Below are 19,848 nucleotides of genomic sequence, written 5' to 3' on the forward strand. Positions count from 1 at the left end.
ATACAAAAACGCAAATATAAAAAGTTAAATACATATAAAATACTAAAACATTTAATTGGTTATATATTAATTATAAATACATACGTGTAAATTTTACTTTCTAATTTGTATTTTCATATGACAACAATTATTGAACACGAGTTTTCTCAGTCTGTGCTCTGTCTGTGAGAGTGACGTATGAACAGCCGAAACGAAAACGAAAGAAAAGCCTCTTGTGCCGTTGTTATCTTCTATCGTTTCTGAAGAATGGAGACAAACGGCCAGGCTAATGGGGTTAAATCTAAAAAGAAAGAGAACGGCGATGGGAAAGATAACTTGTGGTAATTGTTCACTGTTCATTTACGGATTACATACAGCATCCATATAGGGTATCCAATGTGTCACACCTACGTGATGTCAAAGACTTGTACCTGAGAAATATGTGACTTAGCTGCGACGTCTTGCCTTTGTTTGTGATAAAGTAGTAGAATGAAACTTCATTTCACTTGCCGATGCAAGAGACTTGACCATGTCTGAGATATTTCGCCACATACGAATTCTGTTTACAGGTCAGCTATATTAGAGGAAGTTCAGAACCAAGGTAACACGAAGCTGCCCTCGAACAAGAATGTGCTAGTTCTGGGCGACAATGAGACTGGTAAAACCACACTCATAGCTAAATTACAAGGAGTAGAGGATCCCAAGAAGGGATCAGCTCTCGAATATGCTTATATAGATGTTAGAGATGAATACCGTGATGGTAAGTTAAATTGACACTAAGCTCGATATATTAAGGACAAATATATACTTTTCTCAATTATTTACTTTAACTGTGTTTAATTTGCACCAAACTTCAGTTATTTGATAACAATCACATTTGGCTCTCTGAGTCTAGAATGAATAATTAATTAAAGCTGTAATATATACTAAGTTATGATAATTATATCATTGATTTTTATCTATTGATGAGTCATAGTCACTATTCTTTGAATAATTTTATTTTGTATATAAATAAATGTTTTCAAATGCATATTTATAAAATTTTTAATGTTTATAACTTTAATATAAAAATATCAACCAATCGGATTAAGTATAATCTTATTGGCATTCTTGTTTAATACCTTTAATACTAGCTCATTTTATGTTATAATATATTTAAGTCTATATACTATATATTTTATTTTTATATCTGTGTCTTTTACCTGTTTAATATTTTAAGTTCATTAACAAAAATATGAAACTAGAAGAAACTCTAAATTAATCTGAAACTTCTATATGTTTTTCATTAAGATTTAATACATCTTAGCATTATCATTTTAGTGTGAAAAAACTATTTTTCAAGTATTACTCATTTACTTTCATCCTCACTTATTATATTAACCAAATATATAGTGACATACTGTAGTGCATATACAAATAGTATGTTTACTATGTAATATAAAGTTTAATTTATAGCAATATCTATTAAATAATTGAAATTCAATTCATGAATCTTCAATTTAATTTCAAATGATTATATAGAAAACTAACTAGATCAGATCACAATATAGATAACTTTATAAAAAAGTAATTAAGTCACACTCTTAATTAAATACCAAATATAAATCACTTATGTAATTGATGTTATATTTTTTTGATGTAAATACAATGTTTTTGAATTTGCTATAGAATTGTTCTCCTTTAGATTTGAGCTATTAATTTACAATAAACATAATTTTTAAAATTTTGAGTTCTCTCTATATTTTACTGAGATTATGAAATATATTTATGCATAAAGATGTCAAAGTACTTTTATATGAAATACATACATTTTGATCATCTTATTTTTAACAGTATGTTTAATGATTAAACTAATGTATTGTCCATTGTAAAAGTATCTCCTTGCAGACCACACACGGCTCAGTGTATGGGTACTCGATGGGGATCCAGGACATACAAATCTCCTCAAATTCGCCTTGAACGAGGAGACATTCCCACACACACTGGTCCTATTAACAGTGGCCATGACAACACCATGGGGTGTCCTCGACCAATTACAAAGCTGGGCATCAGTACTCGGTGATCATATAGACAAATTGGATCTCACACCTGGTAAGTTATTCAGATACTTAAACTTAAAATTTTGTCTTTTGTAAATAAGTAACTTGTGTTTTTTATAACAGATTTAAATCATTTTCTAAAGAGAAATACATACAAATAATGTCTTATGATAAAATTTACTGTATAATTTTTTTTTATGTGCATTTATTATTATTCATTGAATGCCATTAAGTCGGAACATGGTTTATTGCAAATTTATTTTAATTTGCAAATTAAGTTAAATTATTTGAAATTGTTGGTTTCATTGTATTACATCAGTTAATATCATGCAATAAGATCAATGATAAAAGCTCTATTCAACTTGGTGGATAATCTAGTGTTGGTACGGTAAAATTTTACTCATAGCAAACAAACATTTTATGTAACTCAGTTCAGCTTAAAAATAAAATAAAATTTTTTTTACTTTTCTGTAAAATGTATTAATTTTATTTTTATCTTTAAACTATCATAACTGACACTGAAAAAACTTCGCGTACAAAATAAGAGGAATCTATTATATTAGTACTGTATAAAAAAAAAATCATAACATTTCTTTTATATTTAAATTGAAAAGAGGCTTTCAATTATATTAATTTTAAATTTATCAAAGACATTTTAATTAAAACTTATTAAAGAAAGCTGAGGATATTTTAATTCTCAATGTTAAATAAAAAAATATAAGCCCAGCATGCATTGCAATGCCTTTTTAGCTTTTATTAACACTGTACGATTTTCCTACGTAGATAGTACTATGCCTGAAATCTGCACGCGAATTTAAAAACGGTCTGTATAAAATTTCAACTAAATGTGTTGGCTAGTGTAGGTGACGCATACGTAGCAAATAAATAAACATAAAGCCATTCAATAAGTTTGTGTTGTTAAAACAAAATGCGTGTGATAAATGTTGAAAAATACTTGAATACAACTTACATTTATATATATTCTAATAATATGGCAGTGTTATCATTGCCTGTATAGTGTATGCACGACAAGAGTCAACGATGAATTCTAATTGGATTCTAGTTGTTGTACTTTTATGATACAAGCTAGTGTATATATGAAGTTTCTTGCAGGCATATACGAAAAAAAAATCAATTTGAATTTGAAATCTCAATAGAACAGATGATATATAAATTAAAGTAAATCTGGGTCAATGACTTTACAAAAAAATATGTATTCCAATATTCCGGTCGTATTTTAAATCTACGTAAAAAAACTGCGCATAATTGGTTTCAAATCAAATTAAAATCAGTAATAATGAACGTAAATACAAAACGTTTATTAAAACATATAAAAGATACTGTGGAGAAAAAAAGTCGTGTCAATTTTTTCTTTAACTTTAGGGTTTATTAGGGTTTGTGCATTTGCCATAATCAAATTAAAAACTATGGTAATAATCGTACAAAACGTTATATAAATATACTGTAAAAGTCTTTTCAACTTTTTTTTTTAATTTGAGATGCACTGTGTTGAAACAACAAATGCGTAAAGCTTTGACATAACGTACGGAATTTTAAGTTCAAAGTTGTGTTTATTTCTTGACGTGACTCACGTGTTACGTCAGTGTCGCGTAATATTTAATCAATGCGGATGATCAAATGTAACTGGTTTTACTATACGACCCCGTTAGTTTATTTCTCTTATAAATGTTATAACCGCGTTCCTAATTTTTGTTTTGATAATTTATGAATGAAGGTGAGGCACGAGACAATTATTATTGTTGATATAATAAAATTAATTGTGTGTCGATGTCAGGCATCAGATGAGATCAACATAAATTTATCGGCAACGGTATTAATATCATTATCTTTTCAAAATAAATATTTTCATTAAGGTAAAAATGATTAAACAGTTTACTGCTAATGAAAAAATCTGTATATTTTACGCTTACGCAGTCTGTGATTCTTACAGGATTATTAGTAAGAAAATTATAATATTACTAGCACTGTGATCAACTTTAGAACATCACTGATTATTAAATTTTGTAACAAGGATGCAAGAAAGAGAGGGGATGATAAGAATCAGCACCTGTCTTGATACAGGTGTTATTTTAAATTCTCGTAGTGGTCCTCGCGATGTTATTTTGATATACCTATGTGTGCCTCGTTGGTCTATTGGATAAATATATGTTTAGAAAGGGTTTAAGAGGGTCGGGGCGAAAAAATATATTGATTTCCGTCGGTACATTTTCACTAACAGCTATTTGCGGTCCCGTCGGTACAAAACTAGTAGTGCGACTGGTGTGTCTTGAGATTGGCCGGCGTTGTCGAAATCGCTCAGAAATACATTATATGTGTGTGTATAATTTTTATTAATGTTATAAATGCGAAAGTAAGCCTGCCTGTCTGTCTATCTGTCCATTGCTCTCTCACGGCCAAATCAATGAAGTGAATTTGATGAAATTTGATATGAAGTAAAATTAAACTAAAAAGGAAGGGCATAGACATACTTTTTATGCGTAACAAATGACGGCTAAATCCTAAAACGCGAACGAAACCGCGGGCGACAACTAGTATAAAATATTTCCGAGAATATCTGATGATAATTTATTTTCATTAAAAATATAAAAGTGATAAATAGGCTGTTTATGAGATAAAAAGAGTTTCACCACACTAACAATAGCTGTAGTAATTTCTTCGAGACGAACGGAGATCAAATTGAATGAGTATTGATGTTTTTATTACGTTCCATTGAATATAATAGAATTTATATATTATGTTAGCTTATTGTGAATGAAGTTTACGAATGCAGTCAGGTTCTAGTGGATGCGAAAGTAACTCTGTCTGTTTGTTACGCTATGACGGTCAAACCACTGATTCGAATTTGATGAAATTTACTATAAAGCAAACTTGAATCCCAAGGAAGGACATGGTATATTTTTTATACCTTACACCTGAGGACCAACCCCTAAAACGCGAACGACGCCGCGGGGGACTGGTGTGAATATGTTTTGTTAAAGAAACACTATGTATGCAACCAACGTGAATAAAATCTGTGAACCGTTTTATAACCGTCGAGATAATATTTTCAAAAATGGAATTCAGAATTCTGTAGATTCACATTCGAGTAGGTGGGTGATATTTTTTGGTATTCTATAAGTTAGTGTAATGCTATGATAAATAAAAAAAATTACTTTAGTACCAGTAATTATGATAATAAAAAACCGGACCGGACCCGGTTCTTCTGAGATCTTACTTCATAACACGTTTAAAATGTTCCGATTTATGAATCATCTTACGGATACAGCATTGTGTAAACATAATCCTACTAAAATATTGATCATTAGTGCACTTGAAAATCTTACTTATAGGCTTATGACAAGCCATAAGTAACTAATGATAAATTATTTTCATAATTATAATTAGGGAAATAAAGCAGCTGACTTCGAATTAAAACTATTGTAGATCACAATTAAAAAACGTAATATAAGTATTTTTTTGAGAGCATAGGAAAATTTGTCTAGTTTTTTTTTTCTACATGTTGTATACAGGGCTTATCGCTTACGCTACCGACAAATGACAATATTTCTGTTCCGGTACGAAGTCGCAGTGAGCCAGTGTAATTACAGGGACTAGATAATTTAAGTGTTCCGGGACGAAGCGCTTTGATAATATCTGCGAACAAACGTCCCCGTTTCTTACCTATTCTGGTAATAAAGAAAATATTAGTAGTTAACTTGATATGGATACTTATTACGAGCAATTCGTATAACAAGACTTAGATAACCAATACAGTCGATGTAAATCGTATTGTTATGATGCTGTAGTGTAATGTATCCAATTTATATCATAACAAACGTAAATCAAGTTCATCTGAGCAGTTCATATCTTGAAACTAATTCCACCCGTATACTGTATACCATATTTTGAATATATTCCGGTGGAATGAAGAAGTTTACATAATTTTTTTTTTGATACATTATAAAAATTTAGATAAAATAAAACAAACACGTGAAAGAATCGATAAAATATCTTAAGAAATAAGAAAGTTATGGGACTTTGAAGTTGGGGTTTTAAGAATAATTTTGTTATACGTGGCGTTCGGTCGTGTGACGTCATTTGACCTAGACGACACATCGGGTGTTCGCCGAGTACGTACGAAATACGAATGTATTGTTGTGTAGTTGCTCACGCCATTCGATTCGTATTTTGTTTATTACCCGATGGCAGAAGTTAAAAAAAATGCTTACAAATATTATATTGTTCCTATGTGTCAAAGCACAACATTTAAAAATCCCAATAAAATATTTTTTCGTGTACCAAATAATATAACAATAAGGAAAAAATGGTGCAAAGTAATGAAGCGTGATTTAATTGGCCCTAAAAGCACCAAATATGTGTGTGAAGATCATTTTGATGTAAGTAACTATTAACATATCTTTTGAGTCGTGAGTAAGTTTGGAATAACTGATTCAGTAAAAATAACTACTTATATATTTTATGTAAATTTATTTAAGTGCTGTGAAAATATAATTTATTTACAGGTTGAAAATGACACAGAAAATTTAGTAAAACATCGACTGGTTGGGGGAACATTAAAGTTAAAACCCGAAATATATTCTCATAAATTTGACTGTCAAAAGGCAGTGAAACCTCAAAAAGAACGAGGAGCATATGAAAAAAGATGTCGGATTGAATTTTATGAGAGTCTTAACAAAAGAAGCACCGTCGACTTAAAGTCAATCGTCTTCTATTCAATGTTTCGAAATTATTGAGTGTGATGCCATGGAGTCAGATGAAACAGAGGATCCGCTACCAGAGAACATTACATTTCAAGAATCAATCGATTCGAATCATCCAAATAAAAAGAGAAACAAAAGAGTTCAAGTAAACAACCAACAACCAGTACTAAACTAGAATCAGTTTTTTACTTATAATTAGGTTTTTTATTTATAAATCATATTTGTAAGTTATACCATGTGGTTGGTTAAATAAACTTAAAAGGATGTACTTACTTAAAAAGTTTAACTCCTTTTATTTCAGCACTAACATAAAACGGATTTGAAGAAAAAAAGTCCATCACTGTGTATATCAAGTGTCATATCAATATTAGGCAAATTATCACTTTGTCCTTTGACAAAACCTTCTTCCATTATAGTAAAATAAAAACTAAACACTAATAAATAAAAAATAATAAAACGACTTTACGTTAAAAAACACGAAAAATACTTGAATGATTCGTTTCGTGGTGCGGTGATACCGAACAGGTCAAATGACGTCACAGGCGAATCGTAAACTATAGACGTTCCGTACTAAAATACGTAAACTTTAATAATCTATTTCTAAGTCATTTATTGATGGATTTCAAAAATTCTTTCAGTGATGGATTAGTTTTGATCTATATTTTAATACCATTACGTTGAATATAATATTAACAACATCATGAAACTTCCTCATTCGGCGATTCTGTAAGAATTCACTTCGTATCTCATTCGTGAAATGTTAAGAACCGAGTTACGATGATATGGAATTTTGATATGTGTATATTTATAATTATTATAGTCAAAATCGTATTCGCGCTCGTATTCTGCGTTGATTTTCGAGATTTTTCTTATAGAATAATTATTCGTATAGATATCATTAGTCCAACATATTACTTGCCGATCTGAATTCTGTGTTAAATTAAGCCGTCTTAACTGTAAGGCTTCTAAAGATAATTCGATTACATATCTCAACTTGTTGGCCGTACCCTCTCCTCAAAAAACGTGCTAAATTTGCGGTATACTTATTATGTTTTTAAGTATGTCTTTATTTTTTGGATTATTCTATAACTTGCTAATACATATAGTAATATCAGATATAACTATTTAAAAGCTTTGTTCCTTAAATCCAAGATGCCATGTGGATCAAAGGTAGATTTAAGACCAGGCAAGCGTCACTGTGTTTTTGACTGCTTTTTTTGTTTTCATTATTCATTTAGTAGTATTTGGGGAAGCTGTATCGCCTGTGTGCTCCTTTTTATCCATTGGTCGCGGCGAGACATTCGCTCTATCAATTACTTGCAAAATTATTTATCATTTATTATTTGCAAGTTGTCGTTCGCGGCTTTATTCGTGTTTAAGAGCTTTGTCATTAGACGTTAGCCATAAAAAAGTAGGGCTACAGACAACAAAAAATCAAGTATCTCTCTGTCTGTTTTGTTTTTGTTTGTTTGACTTTTAACTTTTGGCTATATGTTATGCCTAGCCCCTGACGACCAACCACTAAAATGGAACCAAAGCTGCAGGCGACAGTTCTAAATAAAGATGCTCATTCAGCGCATTCGTGTGTGTGGTGGGAAAGTTAATAAAAAGAGACTTTAAGAATATGTAGTAACAGACCCACAACGTTATTTTAGCAGTTATAATATCAGTATAGATTTATTCGTTAATGATTTAACCTCCGTGTCTTTCCAAAACCTAGAATTGACTTTTATCAAAATAAGCCCAAGTCACGAAACTTATTATTCTATACAAATTGTAAAAAATAAATCTCCAATCAACAAATCCTTGGATTAGAGTTGACTTTCGAAGATTTGTGTAGATCTCATCTATTTGTAAAGATTTTGATCACATCAAGCTTATTTATTTTAAATGTATAGGTAAGTAAATTCTTTATGCACCGCACAATGACACCACGCGATGCTATTCGTGTAATTTTATTCGTGAAAGTGCAGTAGACTGTAAAAATTCTTACACCTATCTCTAAAAATTGTAAAGTGTGTCAATTTCAGTTCGCGCTATCATAATTTTGTTTCAAATTTTCTCAGAGAACTTTACAGCTAGTTTGCGAATGAGTCGTTTTTTTTTTTGTTGTTAAATAATTACATCTTGTATATAAATGACTTTACATTGTTATGGCAAAAGTTATTAGTCTATTTGTTATGTGTAATCAAGTGTATTTAATAGTTATATTATTTATTATGTAAATTTGTGTAATTGGCGTAAACAACGTGATTATTTTTAGCAATTATTCAGAACTATTCAATTGAAAAAGTTATATCCTTTAGTAAAATATACTGGATAACATCTTGGCTTCGCTTGGCTGATTTAGAAATATATACTGGATAGCTCCACTACCCCTCTCAGATAAAATTCTGCTACATATTAATCCAATTGAATTAATCGTAATCTGTTTAAATCAGAGTATTGAATGTTTATACTTGATAAATAATATTATACATACTTACATATATAAATTTTATCAGAATCTCTACCTTACTTGAATAACTAACAAACTGCCCCTGAAAATCGGGTTACCTCCTCAACATCTAGACGAGTAATTTTTTCCGTTACGAGTTAGGTTTTGTTTCAATATTAAGGGTAACCAACTCTTTCACGATATAAGTAGGCGGACGAAATGGACCACCTGATGGTAAGTGGTCACCACCGCCAATAGACAATGCCACTGTAATAGTCACCATTCCTTACATCGCCAATGCGCCATCAGCTTTGGAAACTGAGATGTTATGTCCCTTGTGCCCGTAGTTACACTGGCTTACACACCCTTCAAACCAGAACACAACAATACTGAGTAGGTACAGCTGTTTGGTGGTAGAATATCTGATGGGTGGGTTGTACCTACCTAGACGACCATTTGCCATCAATTTCCCTATGTATTAAAAATAGATCAGAACGATTCCTAATATAAAACATACTAGCTGCCCTTTCTGACTTCGTCCGGGTGACATAATAAAATCATTTACTTGCCGTTCGCATTGTGGCGCTGCCGAGTCCATCCAAAATCATCCATAGACCTACACAAAAACACAATAAAATTAATTTAAACCGATTTTCTTAGAGGACGAGTTCGGTTACGTACACACGTACAGAAGATTTATGTGTAATTATTTTTCACCGGCCTACCTTTAGGAGGCGGCAATACGTTATAGGTATAAAAACTAAGCCTGTCCTTCCTTGTGGTTCAAACTTGCTTCGTACAGAATTTCATCAAATTCGGTTCAGTGATAGCTGTGAAAGCATAGCAGACGGACAGACAAACAGACCTATCGCGTTTATAATATTTATATAGATGCAAATATATTAAAGTTCTCGCGGAGGCGTTCTATGAAAGGCGGGGCGGGGCTTCCCGTGCAGTATAGATTTTTCCATTCGATATTTTCAGCGTCGTTAAGTTTTAAAATCGTATGAATGGTATTGTTAGATTACATGTTATTTTCAAAGTTTACTTAACCGTGATGCATGTTTCGTTAAAGCAGTGTAATTGAAATAACGCTGCCAATATTAATTTTGTATAACTTTCAATCGTAAAGTAAATTTGGATTGTTTGTTACAGCCTGTATAATGCATTAGGCGAGGCGACCGGTTCGTATTGGTTTCGTATTGCGTCATAATGATTGGATGATGAGAGTGTGTGTCACTTGTAATATATTTGTGTTGTATAATTTTCTTTGCCTACCCAAATTTTTTTAAATTTTTTTTTTTATATAAAGAATCTACGGTGACTGTATTACACGGTAAAGTTTATAAAACTTATGCTGTACTATAATAATTTGTTGCTATTTTGTATCATGTTAAATGAATAAATAAATAAAATCATTACCATAACTTCAGATAACTACTAATACTAAAGTCCAAACCAAAGGAACATAGTATTACCAATTTTAATCGTTTTTCAAAAGGATCTCCAAAAACGGTCTAACTCTCTGATGCATTTTTATTTTAAATGTAAAGGTATGATTGTGCCCCGAAATAACATGCCTTGGATGGAAAGAAACGATCGCCTTCTGATTTTTTCTTTATTATATTGAAAACTAGTCGTCTCCTGTGTTTTTAGGGTTGGTGGTCAGGTGTTAGACATAAAAGTTGCCTAGGTCCTTTGATATTCAAGCTTGCTTCATACCAAATATCATCAAATTCAGTGGCTTGGTAAAAGAGCAATAGACAGACAGACAGAGTTACTTTCGCATTTATAATATTAGTGTAGGTCGTTAACAATTATGAAATTTGACACGACAACACTTTGTAAATAACTCTTCTCTGGTCGGTAATTTGCCTGTTAAATTTCATTACCCCGGAAAATCTTACCTCATAAGTCGGACGCCAACGGGTCTACACAGAGACGTGCATATTGATTTTATATAAAATTGTATGAATGCGAGTTCCATCTTAAATGTGCACCTTATTATTTGTTAGAATTTTAAAACTCATCACTATGAGCTATATGAACAAAATCTGCTTAAGTTAGATTCTTTTAACTTCCTGCCAATGATATATGTAGCGGTTTCCTCATGATCTATATCTTCATACTCCGCTTTATTTATTTTATTAGATTTTATATTATGGTAGACTACCTGGTGGCATGTGGTCACCACCGTCCATAAACTTTGTAACTGTATCGTAAAGGCATCAAAATCTTTGGACACTAAGATGTGAATTACCTTGTGTCTATAGTAACTGGCTCACTCACTCTTAAAACCGGAACAAACAATACTGTACTAAGTTGTATTTCGCGTTCGATTATGTGATGAGTGAGTAGTACCTTCTACCCAGACGGAATAGCGCAAATACATTGAGCTTAACATGTTTAGTAAAGAACACTGTACTGAATAATTTGTATTTAAGAAATTACTGATGTTTGCATTTAAAAAAAAAACCAAAATGTTCTTTATTCAAGTAGGCTCATATAAGCACTTTTGAATCGTCATGTTGCAGTAATGAATTAAAAGTAAGACTACTGGTTATATTGAGACGAACCAACAAGAATTTCAGTAGTTACTGTTTTCTGTATTGAGCAATGCCTTATTTATCAGTGTTTTTAATTTAGTTTTTAAATTTTTTTAATAGGCCATATAAATAAGAACTGTGGAATCTTATTATAGAAACGAATACCTTGCCCCACGAAGCTTGTATTAACTTTGCGAAGGCGGAAGGATCTAAATTATTCTGATTATCTATATTAATAATTTTGTGCAGGTCTGCGATAGACCCGATCAAACCCTATCCACAATTATAGATCGTAAAAAAAATATATATTTTTTTTTAGTTGGCAACATATATCCACAAAATTCGTATAATCGAGATATTTCTATAGTAAATTCATAAAATTCAATAACATGACAGTTCAACGGGCGGCCATGTTTGACGTTTACGGGTGCGTTCAGTCAAGTGCGTTCCAAATAATAATTTCGTGCAGGGGGACTCGATAAAATACTTGTCCACAATAAATTATATATCAACGTTTAAGAAAAAAATATATGTTGTATGTAATGTCATTGTTTAGTTATATTTATTTAATCCTATAGAGACTGCAGGACTGCGTTACTTTCTTTTTATACATATTAATTACAGCTCTATTACATCCTTTATGAAATAGTACATAGATAATATTTCAGTACCAAGACTTAACCAAATCAAATCAATTGTTATTTATTATTTCAGAACAAAGTTTACAAAGTAAAAAACAGCAAGTTCAAAAGTGGCAGAGGTATACGGAACCGGGCGACGAACTCGAACCGACCGCTTCGTCGCCCATGAAACGTTCGTCGCGTAATCTCTCCGACGAATTGGAGAGTGACGATGAGGACAACCCGCTGCCGGAGGCCGTGCTCACCACCAACCTCGGACTGGACATCGTCGTTGTTGCTACAAAGGTTATATTACGATACGAATACTCACTGCCTCGTAGCTCTAGTCACTAATGGCAGGTTTTTATAGCAGAACCCAAAGTTCAAGGTAAGTTATTGAGCTTTCTGTCAAGAACAATTCAAGAGCAGCTTGTGAGTTGGTAGTGTTACACTGTGTCTTGTGTCTGATCTCGATTGTGTAGGGTTGCCATTTATGCTCTACAATATCTTATGCTCAGCTCGATAGCTATTTAGATTACATTACATTGCGTCCTCATTAGAATACTAACGTTTGCTTTGATGATTATTAACAATGGTTCGAAATGTACATTTTTGAATAAGTTTTTCCTTGTGCTACCCCATACTATGACAATTTCACAAAATTCACAAATGAAAATGGTGCTTATAAGCTGACAATAGAATGTACCTACCGAACAAATACGTAAAATCACATAGTTTTTCATTTATTTTCTAATGTGCTAGTATTTGTCAATATCACTAATTTCATTGAACTGTACTTACACGTAGTAATCGTTCCCATTGCTCTTATCTCGAATGAGACTATATATTCACCTCCACAGACTGACTACATGACGACTCTGGAGAAGGAACACGATTACCGCGACGAGCACTTCGACTTCATGCAGCAGTGGATCCGAAGGTTCTGCCTGCGGTACGGCGCCGCGCTGTTCTACACGAGCGCTAAGGAGGACAAGAACTGCGATCTGCTCTACAAGTACCTCACGCACCGGATATACGGCCTGCCCTTCCGGACGCCCGCGCTCATCGTCGAGAAGGACGCCGTCTTGATGTGAGTTGCGACTCCACTGCGTAGGTCTACCACTACCACCCAAAACAGCAACACTTGTGTCTCAACGTTCGGCTTTAAAGAATGATTGATTCATAGTATTTGATGATATTTTGTTAACTCTTTATTACCTTAATAATAATAAAAAAATATATATTACTACCTACTTGACGGTAAGGCTTTGCGGAAGCTCCTCTGCATAGGTACTATACTACCCACTCATCATATATTCTACCGCCAAAAGCAATGCTAGTATTATTGTTTTAGACACAAGGGACATATCATCTTAGTTCCCAAGGTCATTGGCTCGATGGCGATGTAATGAATTGTTATTAATTCTAACAGTGTCGATGTCTATGGACCGTGGCGATCACTTACAAATACACCTTAAGATTTCATTTTAAATAAATTAAAAACAATATATATAAACTAACAAAACAACAGAGTAAGTTTATCCCATTTATATGGCAACATTGACCGAAGCAGCCAGGCTTTGAACATAGGCTGTATTCAAACTTCAATTGGTAAAATAAATAGTTTTGTAATAGAGATGGCCTTTCTTAGACCTTATTTTTTCTAATCAACCCTATAGTAGAGCTGTAAATACAAACCAGAGATCCATCTCCATAAAAAACATTTCAGCCAGTGTATGAAGTAATTAAATATCACCAGTAATAAGTATCTGTTTGTTTCAGACCTGCTGGATGGGATAGTATGAAAAAAATTAGTATATTGTATGAAAATATGCAAACTTGTAAGCCGGACGATTATTACAGAGACGTTATCGTGCAGCCGGCCACGAGGAAGGTTAGTCATAGACAACTATCATAGATAAAAATGACATTACTTAAAAATGTTTTATATAAAAAAATGGTATTCGATTTTGTTTGAATTCTAAATACGTAGGTCACTAGGAAAGTTTTGAGATATCGTTTAACTACCAAATTCTTAAACGTCAAACTATTACCAATGATAGCGCGTCTTATATAGTAATAGATAACAACTAAAAAAAAAAAAACAACCCTCCTCCGTTATTTTTTTATGAATTTTTAATTGTGACAAGATTTAACGCGTCGCGATTTTCGACCAATTATATTCTATAATTTCAAGCGAGGTTTGAGTGTTGATGATTGTGTCAGTGAACTGAAATTTGTATTGAATGAGAAAGCACCATCCCGTAGCTCAGTATATTGGTGGTACAAACAGTTCCAAAGAGGAGATTTTAACTTTTCTGACGATTCTCGATCTGGGCGGCCTGTTGAAACGGTGACCTCAGAAAACGTGGCTGCTGTTGAAAAACTACTTGAGATAGATAGACATATTACTTACAAACAAATAGAGCAGCTCTTGAAGATTAGTGCACCATCAATTCATACTAGTTTACACGATCATCTTCAAGTAAGAAAATTTTGCACGTTATGGGTACCCCATTTGTTAACAGCGGCCCAAATGGAATGTCGCAAGAAATGGTGTCAAAAATGCTCACTATGTTTGATGGTGGAAGATCACCTAACGTGAATTCAATAGTAACAGGTGACGAATCTTGGCTGTATTATTACGACGTAAAATCTAAATCTAAAAACAAAATATATGTCTTTGAAGACGAAGAACAGCCGACAACTGTCAAACAGTCTCGATCTGTAAAAAATAAAATGGTCGTGGTCTTCTTTGGCAAAAGGGGTATAATCAAGCGAATAACTCTTGATGAACAGAAGACTGTTACCGCTTAATGGTACACAGAAATTTGTTTGCCTCAACTGATAGAATCTCTCAAAAATCTTCGGCCAAACTCACGCACTGACACTTGGTGGCTTCATCACGATAACGCACCTGCACATCGCGCTCAATTAACTCGAGGTTTTCTAAGTCAGTCTGGATTAATTCTATTAGAGCACCCTACCTACAGCCCTGACCCTGCACCCTGTGACTTTGGTCTCTTCCCAATGATCAAGGATAAATTGAAAGGTCACCGGTATTCCAATGATGAGCAGTTAATTCGAGCATGGGATTTGGCATGTGAGGAAGTGTCTGAAGAAACGTGGAAGAAGATTTTTGTAGACTGGTTTCGTCGTATGGAGAAGTGTATTGCAGCCGATGGAAATTATTTTGAAAAAAAAAATAAAGTTTAGTTATTGAATCTCAAAACTTTCCTAGTGACCTACGTATAATAATAAAACTTTTGTACAGTTATTCATTAAGATTTATGATTAAATATAAATTTACTATATATTTAGCATCCATAAGTGAAATTGATTTAAAAAAAAGTTGCGCCAATTTACCTCACTGTCCGAGCCCAAAATGAAAAATTAATGTCCAATTCAGAGCGTGCTCTTGTTTTCTTATTAGTTCCAGCCTGGTCGTGTGGATTGAGGGAGTTAATATGACATCAAGTATAGTATCCCTATAGTTGTATCACAACATTGCCATATTGCAGTCAAAATGCATAAATTGTAGTCAATTTACACTTTAAAAAAAAAAAAAAATAGCAATGTCTCATTTTAAGGAATTACTAATATTCCTATTTACCCCTCCGATTGAACTTGAAGCTTTGGTAGGAGTGGCTACGACAGTACGACAATGACCGAATCTTTATATTTAGCTATTTTACATCGTCAGGAGACCGATGAAGGAGAATTAAATTAATATTTCCATGACATGCTCAGTGGGTACTATCGCTCAACTAACAATCGCACGCGCTATTCCAGAGCGGCGGCCACCGGGAGGCGGAGGTGTCCGCGGAGGACGAGCAGGCGTTCCTGCAGCGGCAGCTGGCGGCGCTGCAGGCCGGCGCGCCCGCCCCGCGCGCCGACTCCCCGCTGCGGACCGCGCAGCGCACCACGGCGCAGGTCGGCTGCGCACCGCGCTACCTTACGACACGAGACCGTTTCGTCTTCGTGGGAATACTACTCAATAAGCTCCCTCGTTTCATTGCCGACTGATAACTTGTGATCCGATTTCGGCGTATGATGTTGCACGAGCCCCTGTCACCAGTCATCGATAGTGACTATCAAAGAACGAGTACTCTCTTTCTCTCTATGGATAATATTAAGCTGTCCGTCGTAAGATTTGCATTTAAATTAACTTCCTAATTAGATAGACTATATTTTTTTTCTTTGAGAACATATTGCTATATTTATTCGATACTATAGTTTATTCTATGAGATGCACACAAAACAAAAAAATAACTATTTCAATCTGTCTATGACGTTAAAGATAAAACTGGCAAGTAAATGAAACGGTTTTCTCGAACTCGACGTTAACATTTAAAAAACTATACATATACAAAAGTATCCATAGTATATTTTCACAATGAAAGCGTAAACGTAACCCGTCGTGGTGTCCAGCTGGACGGCGCGAAGATCGGCATGGGCCCCGGCACGCCGGGCAACGAGGGCGTGCTGGCCAACTTCTTCAACTCGCTGCTGTACAAGAAGACGGGCTCGCCCGGCGCGCGCGCGCCCGACGCGTCGCCCGCCGCCGCCGCCGCGCGCTCCGACGCCGCCGCCGAGCTCGACCGCCTCACGCGCGCCAAGCGCGCGCCGCCGCCGCTCGACCTCAACTCGTCCGACTGCTAGCGCGCAGGTTGCGAGCCTCGCTTACTACGCTCTTAAATGACAATTGACCTCATTAACATAAGAGCAAGATAAGAAATAAAAATCATTTCTTAAACTCGGCGATACGGTCAATAATTTGACTATCGGTGCCCGCTAAAGCATTTTCAAAACCCGTTTGGTTATGTTCCACCAGCTCAAATCTGCATTGAGCAGTAACTAATGTACCATTTGCGTTAATTTGAATTTAATTTTTTTTTATTTTAATTTTAGTAAAAACTACGGTTAATGCAACCGCAACTGACAAAATTTACTTTTTACTATATATGTAAAATATGAAATATACTTTAAAATACCAAATATCTGTGATTCCAGGTACACTAGTTTAGCGGGCGTCCCCGACGCTTGCGCCCCGCGGCTCCGACCTCCTCTATCATTACACACGCTGGCTTGTACGCGCCGCCCCGACGGCGACGGACCCCGTATTATTTATTCCGAGTGATACTTCGCTTTCGGTTCGCGGAACCTTCGAGATTCTCCCCTTCGTGACGTCACTCACGGCAGCGGGATCGTGATCGGTCGGTTCGACTCGGGACCGACGTTTTTTATAGATATTCCAGCATTGTCAAATGTTTACGGTAAGGCTAACGGCAGTGTGATGTACTTTATAAAGGTATAATGTATTGTATGTTAAGGTAACGTTTACGAGGCATTTTTATACGTGCAAAGGAAAAAAAAACTCAGAGCAAAGAGTACTGTAGAAATGTCGTAGTTTAATTTCATTAACTTTCAGGCATAAAAACAAAAAAGACTAAATAAAGCTTTATCACGGTATGCAAAATGAATGTCAGCAAAATATTGCTTATCACTTGAACCCATTTTCAGTTTACTCTTTAATCTGTGGTCGTTTCATTGACAATACCGGCAGCCCTCGAAAGCTAAAAATGCCTCGACAACGAATAGAAACGATTTATAATACATTTCCATATGCTACAGTGAATGAAACGAAAGTTGTAATAATTTCCTATTCAGTAATTTTTTACATGTAATTTGTTCTATGATATTAAGTATTTATTTAGCTTATGTTTGAACTTTGATATGAATAAAGGAAATCGCCCGCGTCAATTGTCGGAAGACGTCTCCGATAGACGCCGCGGCGGTTCGTTTTTGTCATAAGTTGGTAAATGTCAGCAATCGTTTTGAGATTATCGAGCGCTTTATATAGAATCAAATAGCATGCAATTATTTGAAAAATGAAATATTTATATCTATGATATTTCGATTCTATATAAAGAACTCGTATCAAATTGTGATCTTCTATGAAGACTGGAAGTCATAGGAGAGTATGTTATGCACAATAAAGTCGATATTTGTACAAATCATCCGTGAGTAGTGGCAATAATGACAGGAAACTTCATTGTTCTGCAATGGAATATCGCTCATATTTACAAAATGTTTGGAATCAAATTGCCGTGACAGATTTTGAAGTTCAATTATTATTGCATACTACATGATTTTACCTGCTAACTAAATAGAACAAACGTCTTAATCATGCAAATTTTGTACCTTGCATATAATTACAGACAGTCAAAATTCCTTCACGACTTAGGGGAAACAGTTTTCATATGTCTGCACATTTCTTTTAATTTAAAACTGATATACACGCATATACAGTGTAGCAGGTAAATCGCAGATCAGTGTGTATTTATTATTTTTCTCATAATTTCATTTTCAAAATGTTTTAACACTCATTTAACACAGCGCTGGGTTCTGTACACTTGCGTGCAACACAAATTCATAGGCGATATAACAAAAAAACCTATAGGTACTTATTGCGAACATAGTGAATACGTTTATATTTAATGTGACTGAAAAAAAGTTAGCTTATGATTTATTTCTGTTGCATTTGAGTGGAACGAGCTCTATCATTGAATTGTAATAGTGACCTTTCTGTGTCTTTTGTGTGATGAAATTTATTTGTTTAAAATAAATCAACAAACTCGGTGTAATCGACTCGTGAGGTTTTTGTAATATTATTTATATGAAGCCTGTAATTTGTTTTTTTTTTTTTAATATTGGAGTATGTTCACATTTGGTGCAATACAGAACATTCCAAACGTGGTTTGGTGCTTATTATTATAGTAAAATTATCGAATAACATTTGGAGTTTCATTTACTTTTCTTGCCCAATGCTCTCTTTTGTAACTGGTCGTTTTATTTAAGCATCGAAGGTCACTATTAACATTCGAATTTATACTTAAGTACTATACGTTATCTGAAACTAACACTTAAAAGTCTTTAAATATAAATAAACGTTACAATAGTACTTAAATTTCGATATATGAAAAAAAAAACAAGCAAAATTTGAGTATGTACATGTATGTATAAGGCGTGGCTTTTTAGTTTCCAATAATTCCTTTTTAAGTATTAACTTACACATTAATGAATAACTGTGTAATTTAATTTAATATAGAATAATTATCTTCTTTCTTTGGTTAACAAAAGCTTAATTGAAAGAATAATATGTTTTACATATTTATGATATTAGATAATTTGGAGGGCAGCTTTTATGTTACATAAATTATTTGATATTTCTTTGTGACAAGAGAGTAAAAATTATCATTATTAATTAAAAATAATATGTAATCTTTGGATTGTATAAACGTAAGGATTGGGCAGGGAGGTTAAAATTCCTTATAAGAAAAGTATATTTTTATAAAGAGGACTTAATGTTAGGTGGCTAAAGTGCATATCGTCCATTTCATTAGAAATTTAACAAAATATAAACAAGTACCGATGTCATAACAAATTACATTCATAGTTTTGGAATATTAACTTTCAATATATTTTTTAATAATAATGATAAGT

The 19,848-nt window shown here is 33.7% G+C and overlaps 1 protein-coding gene across 1 annotated transcript; it reads left to right on the forward strand.

Moving 5' to 3' along the window:
- Positions 1 to 141: 141 nt before the first annotated feature.
- Positions 142 to 19,140, forward strand: LOC113395409 (cytoplasmic dynein 1 light intermediate chain 2). Its single transcript, XM_026633009.2, has 9 exons — positions 142 to 320; positions 549 to 739; positions 1,867 to 2,070; positions 12,437 to 12,648; positions 13,203 to 13,432; positions 14,125 to 14,236; positions 16,135 to 16,275; positions 16,774 to 17,011; positions 17,356 to 19,140. The coding sequence occupies exons 1-8, from the start codon at positions 247 to 249 to the stop codon at positions 17,002 to 17,004; spliced, it is 1,395 nt and encodes a 464-aa protein (XP_026488794.1). The 5' UTR covers positions 142 to 246; the 3' UTR covers positions 17,005 to 17,011; positions 17,356 to 19,140.
- The last annotated feature ends 708 nt before the right edge of the window (positions 19,141 to 19,848 follow it).

Source organism: Vanessa tameamea, chromosome 4, assembly GCF_037043105.1.
Source record: "Vanessa tameamea isolate UH-Manoa-2023 chromosome 4, ilVanTame1 primary haplotype, whole genome shotgun sequence".
NCBI classification, from domain to species: domain Eukaryota; kingdom Metazoa; phylum Arthropoda; class Insecta; order Lepidoptera; family Nymphalidae; genus Vanessa; species Vanessa tameamea.

Coding starts and splice junctions, on each gene's coding strand:
- LOC113395409 (XM_026633009.2), top strand. CDS start 247: ATGGAGACAAACGGCCAGGCTAATGGGGTTAAATCTAAAAAGAAAGAG. Junction 13,433..14,124: donor GAGAAGGACGCCGTCTTGAT/GTGAGTTGCGAC, acceptor TGTTTGTTTCAG/ACCTGCTGGATGGGATAGTA. Junction 16,276..16,773: donor CGCAGCGCACCACGGCGCAG/GTCGGCTGCGCA, acceptor CGTGGTGTCCAG/CTGGACGGCGCGAAGATCGG.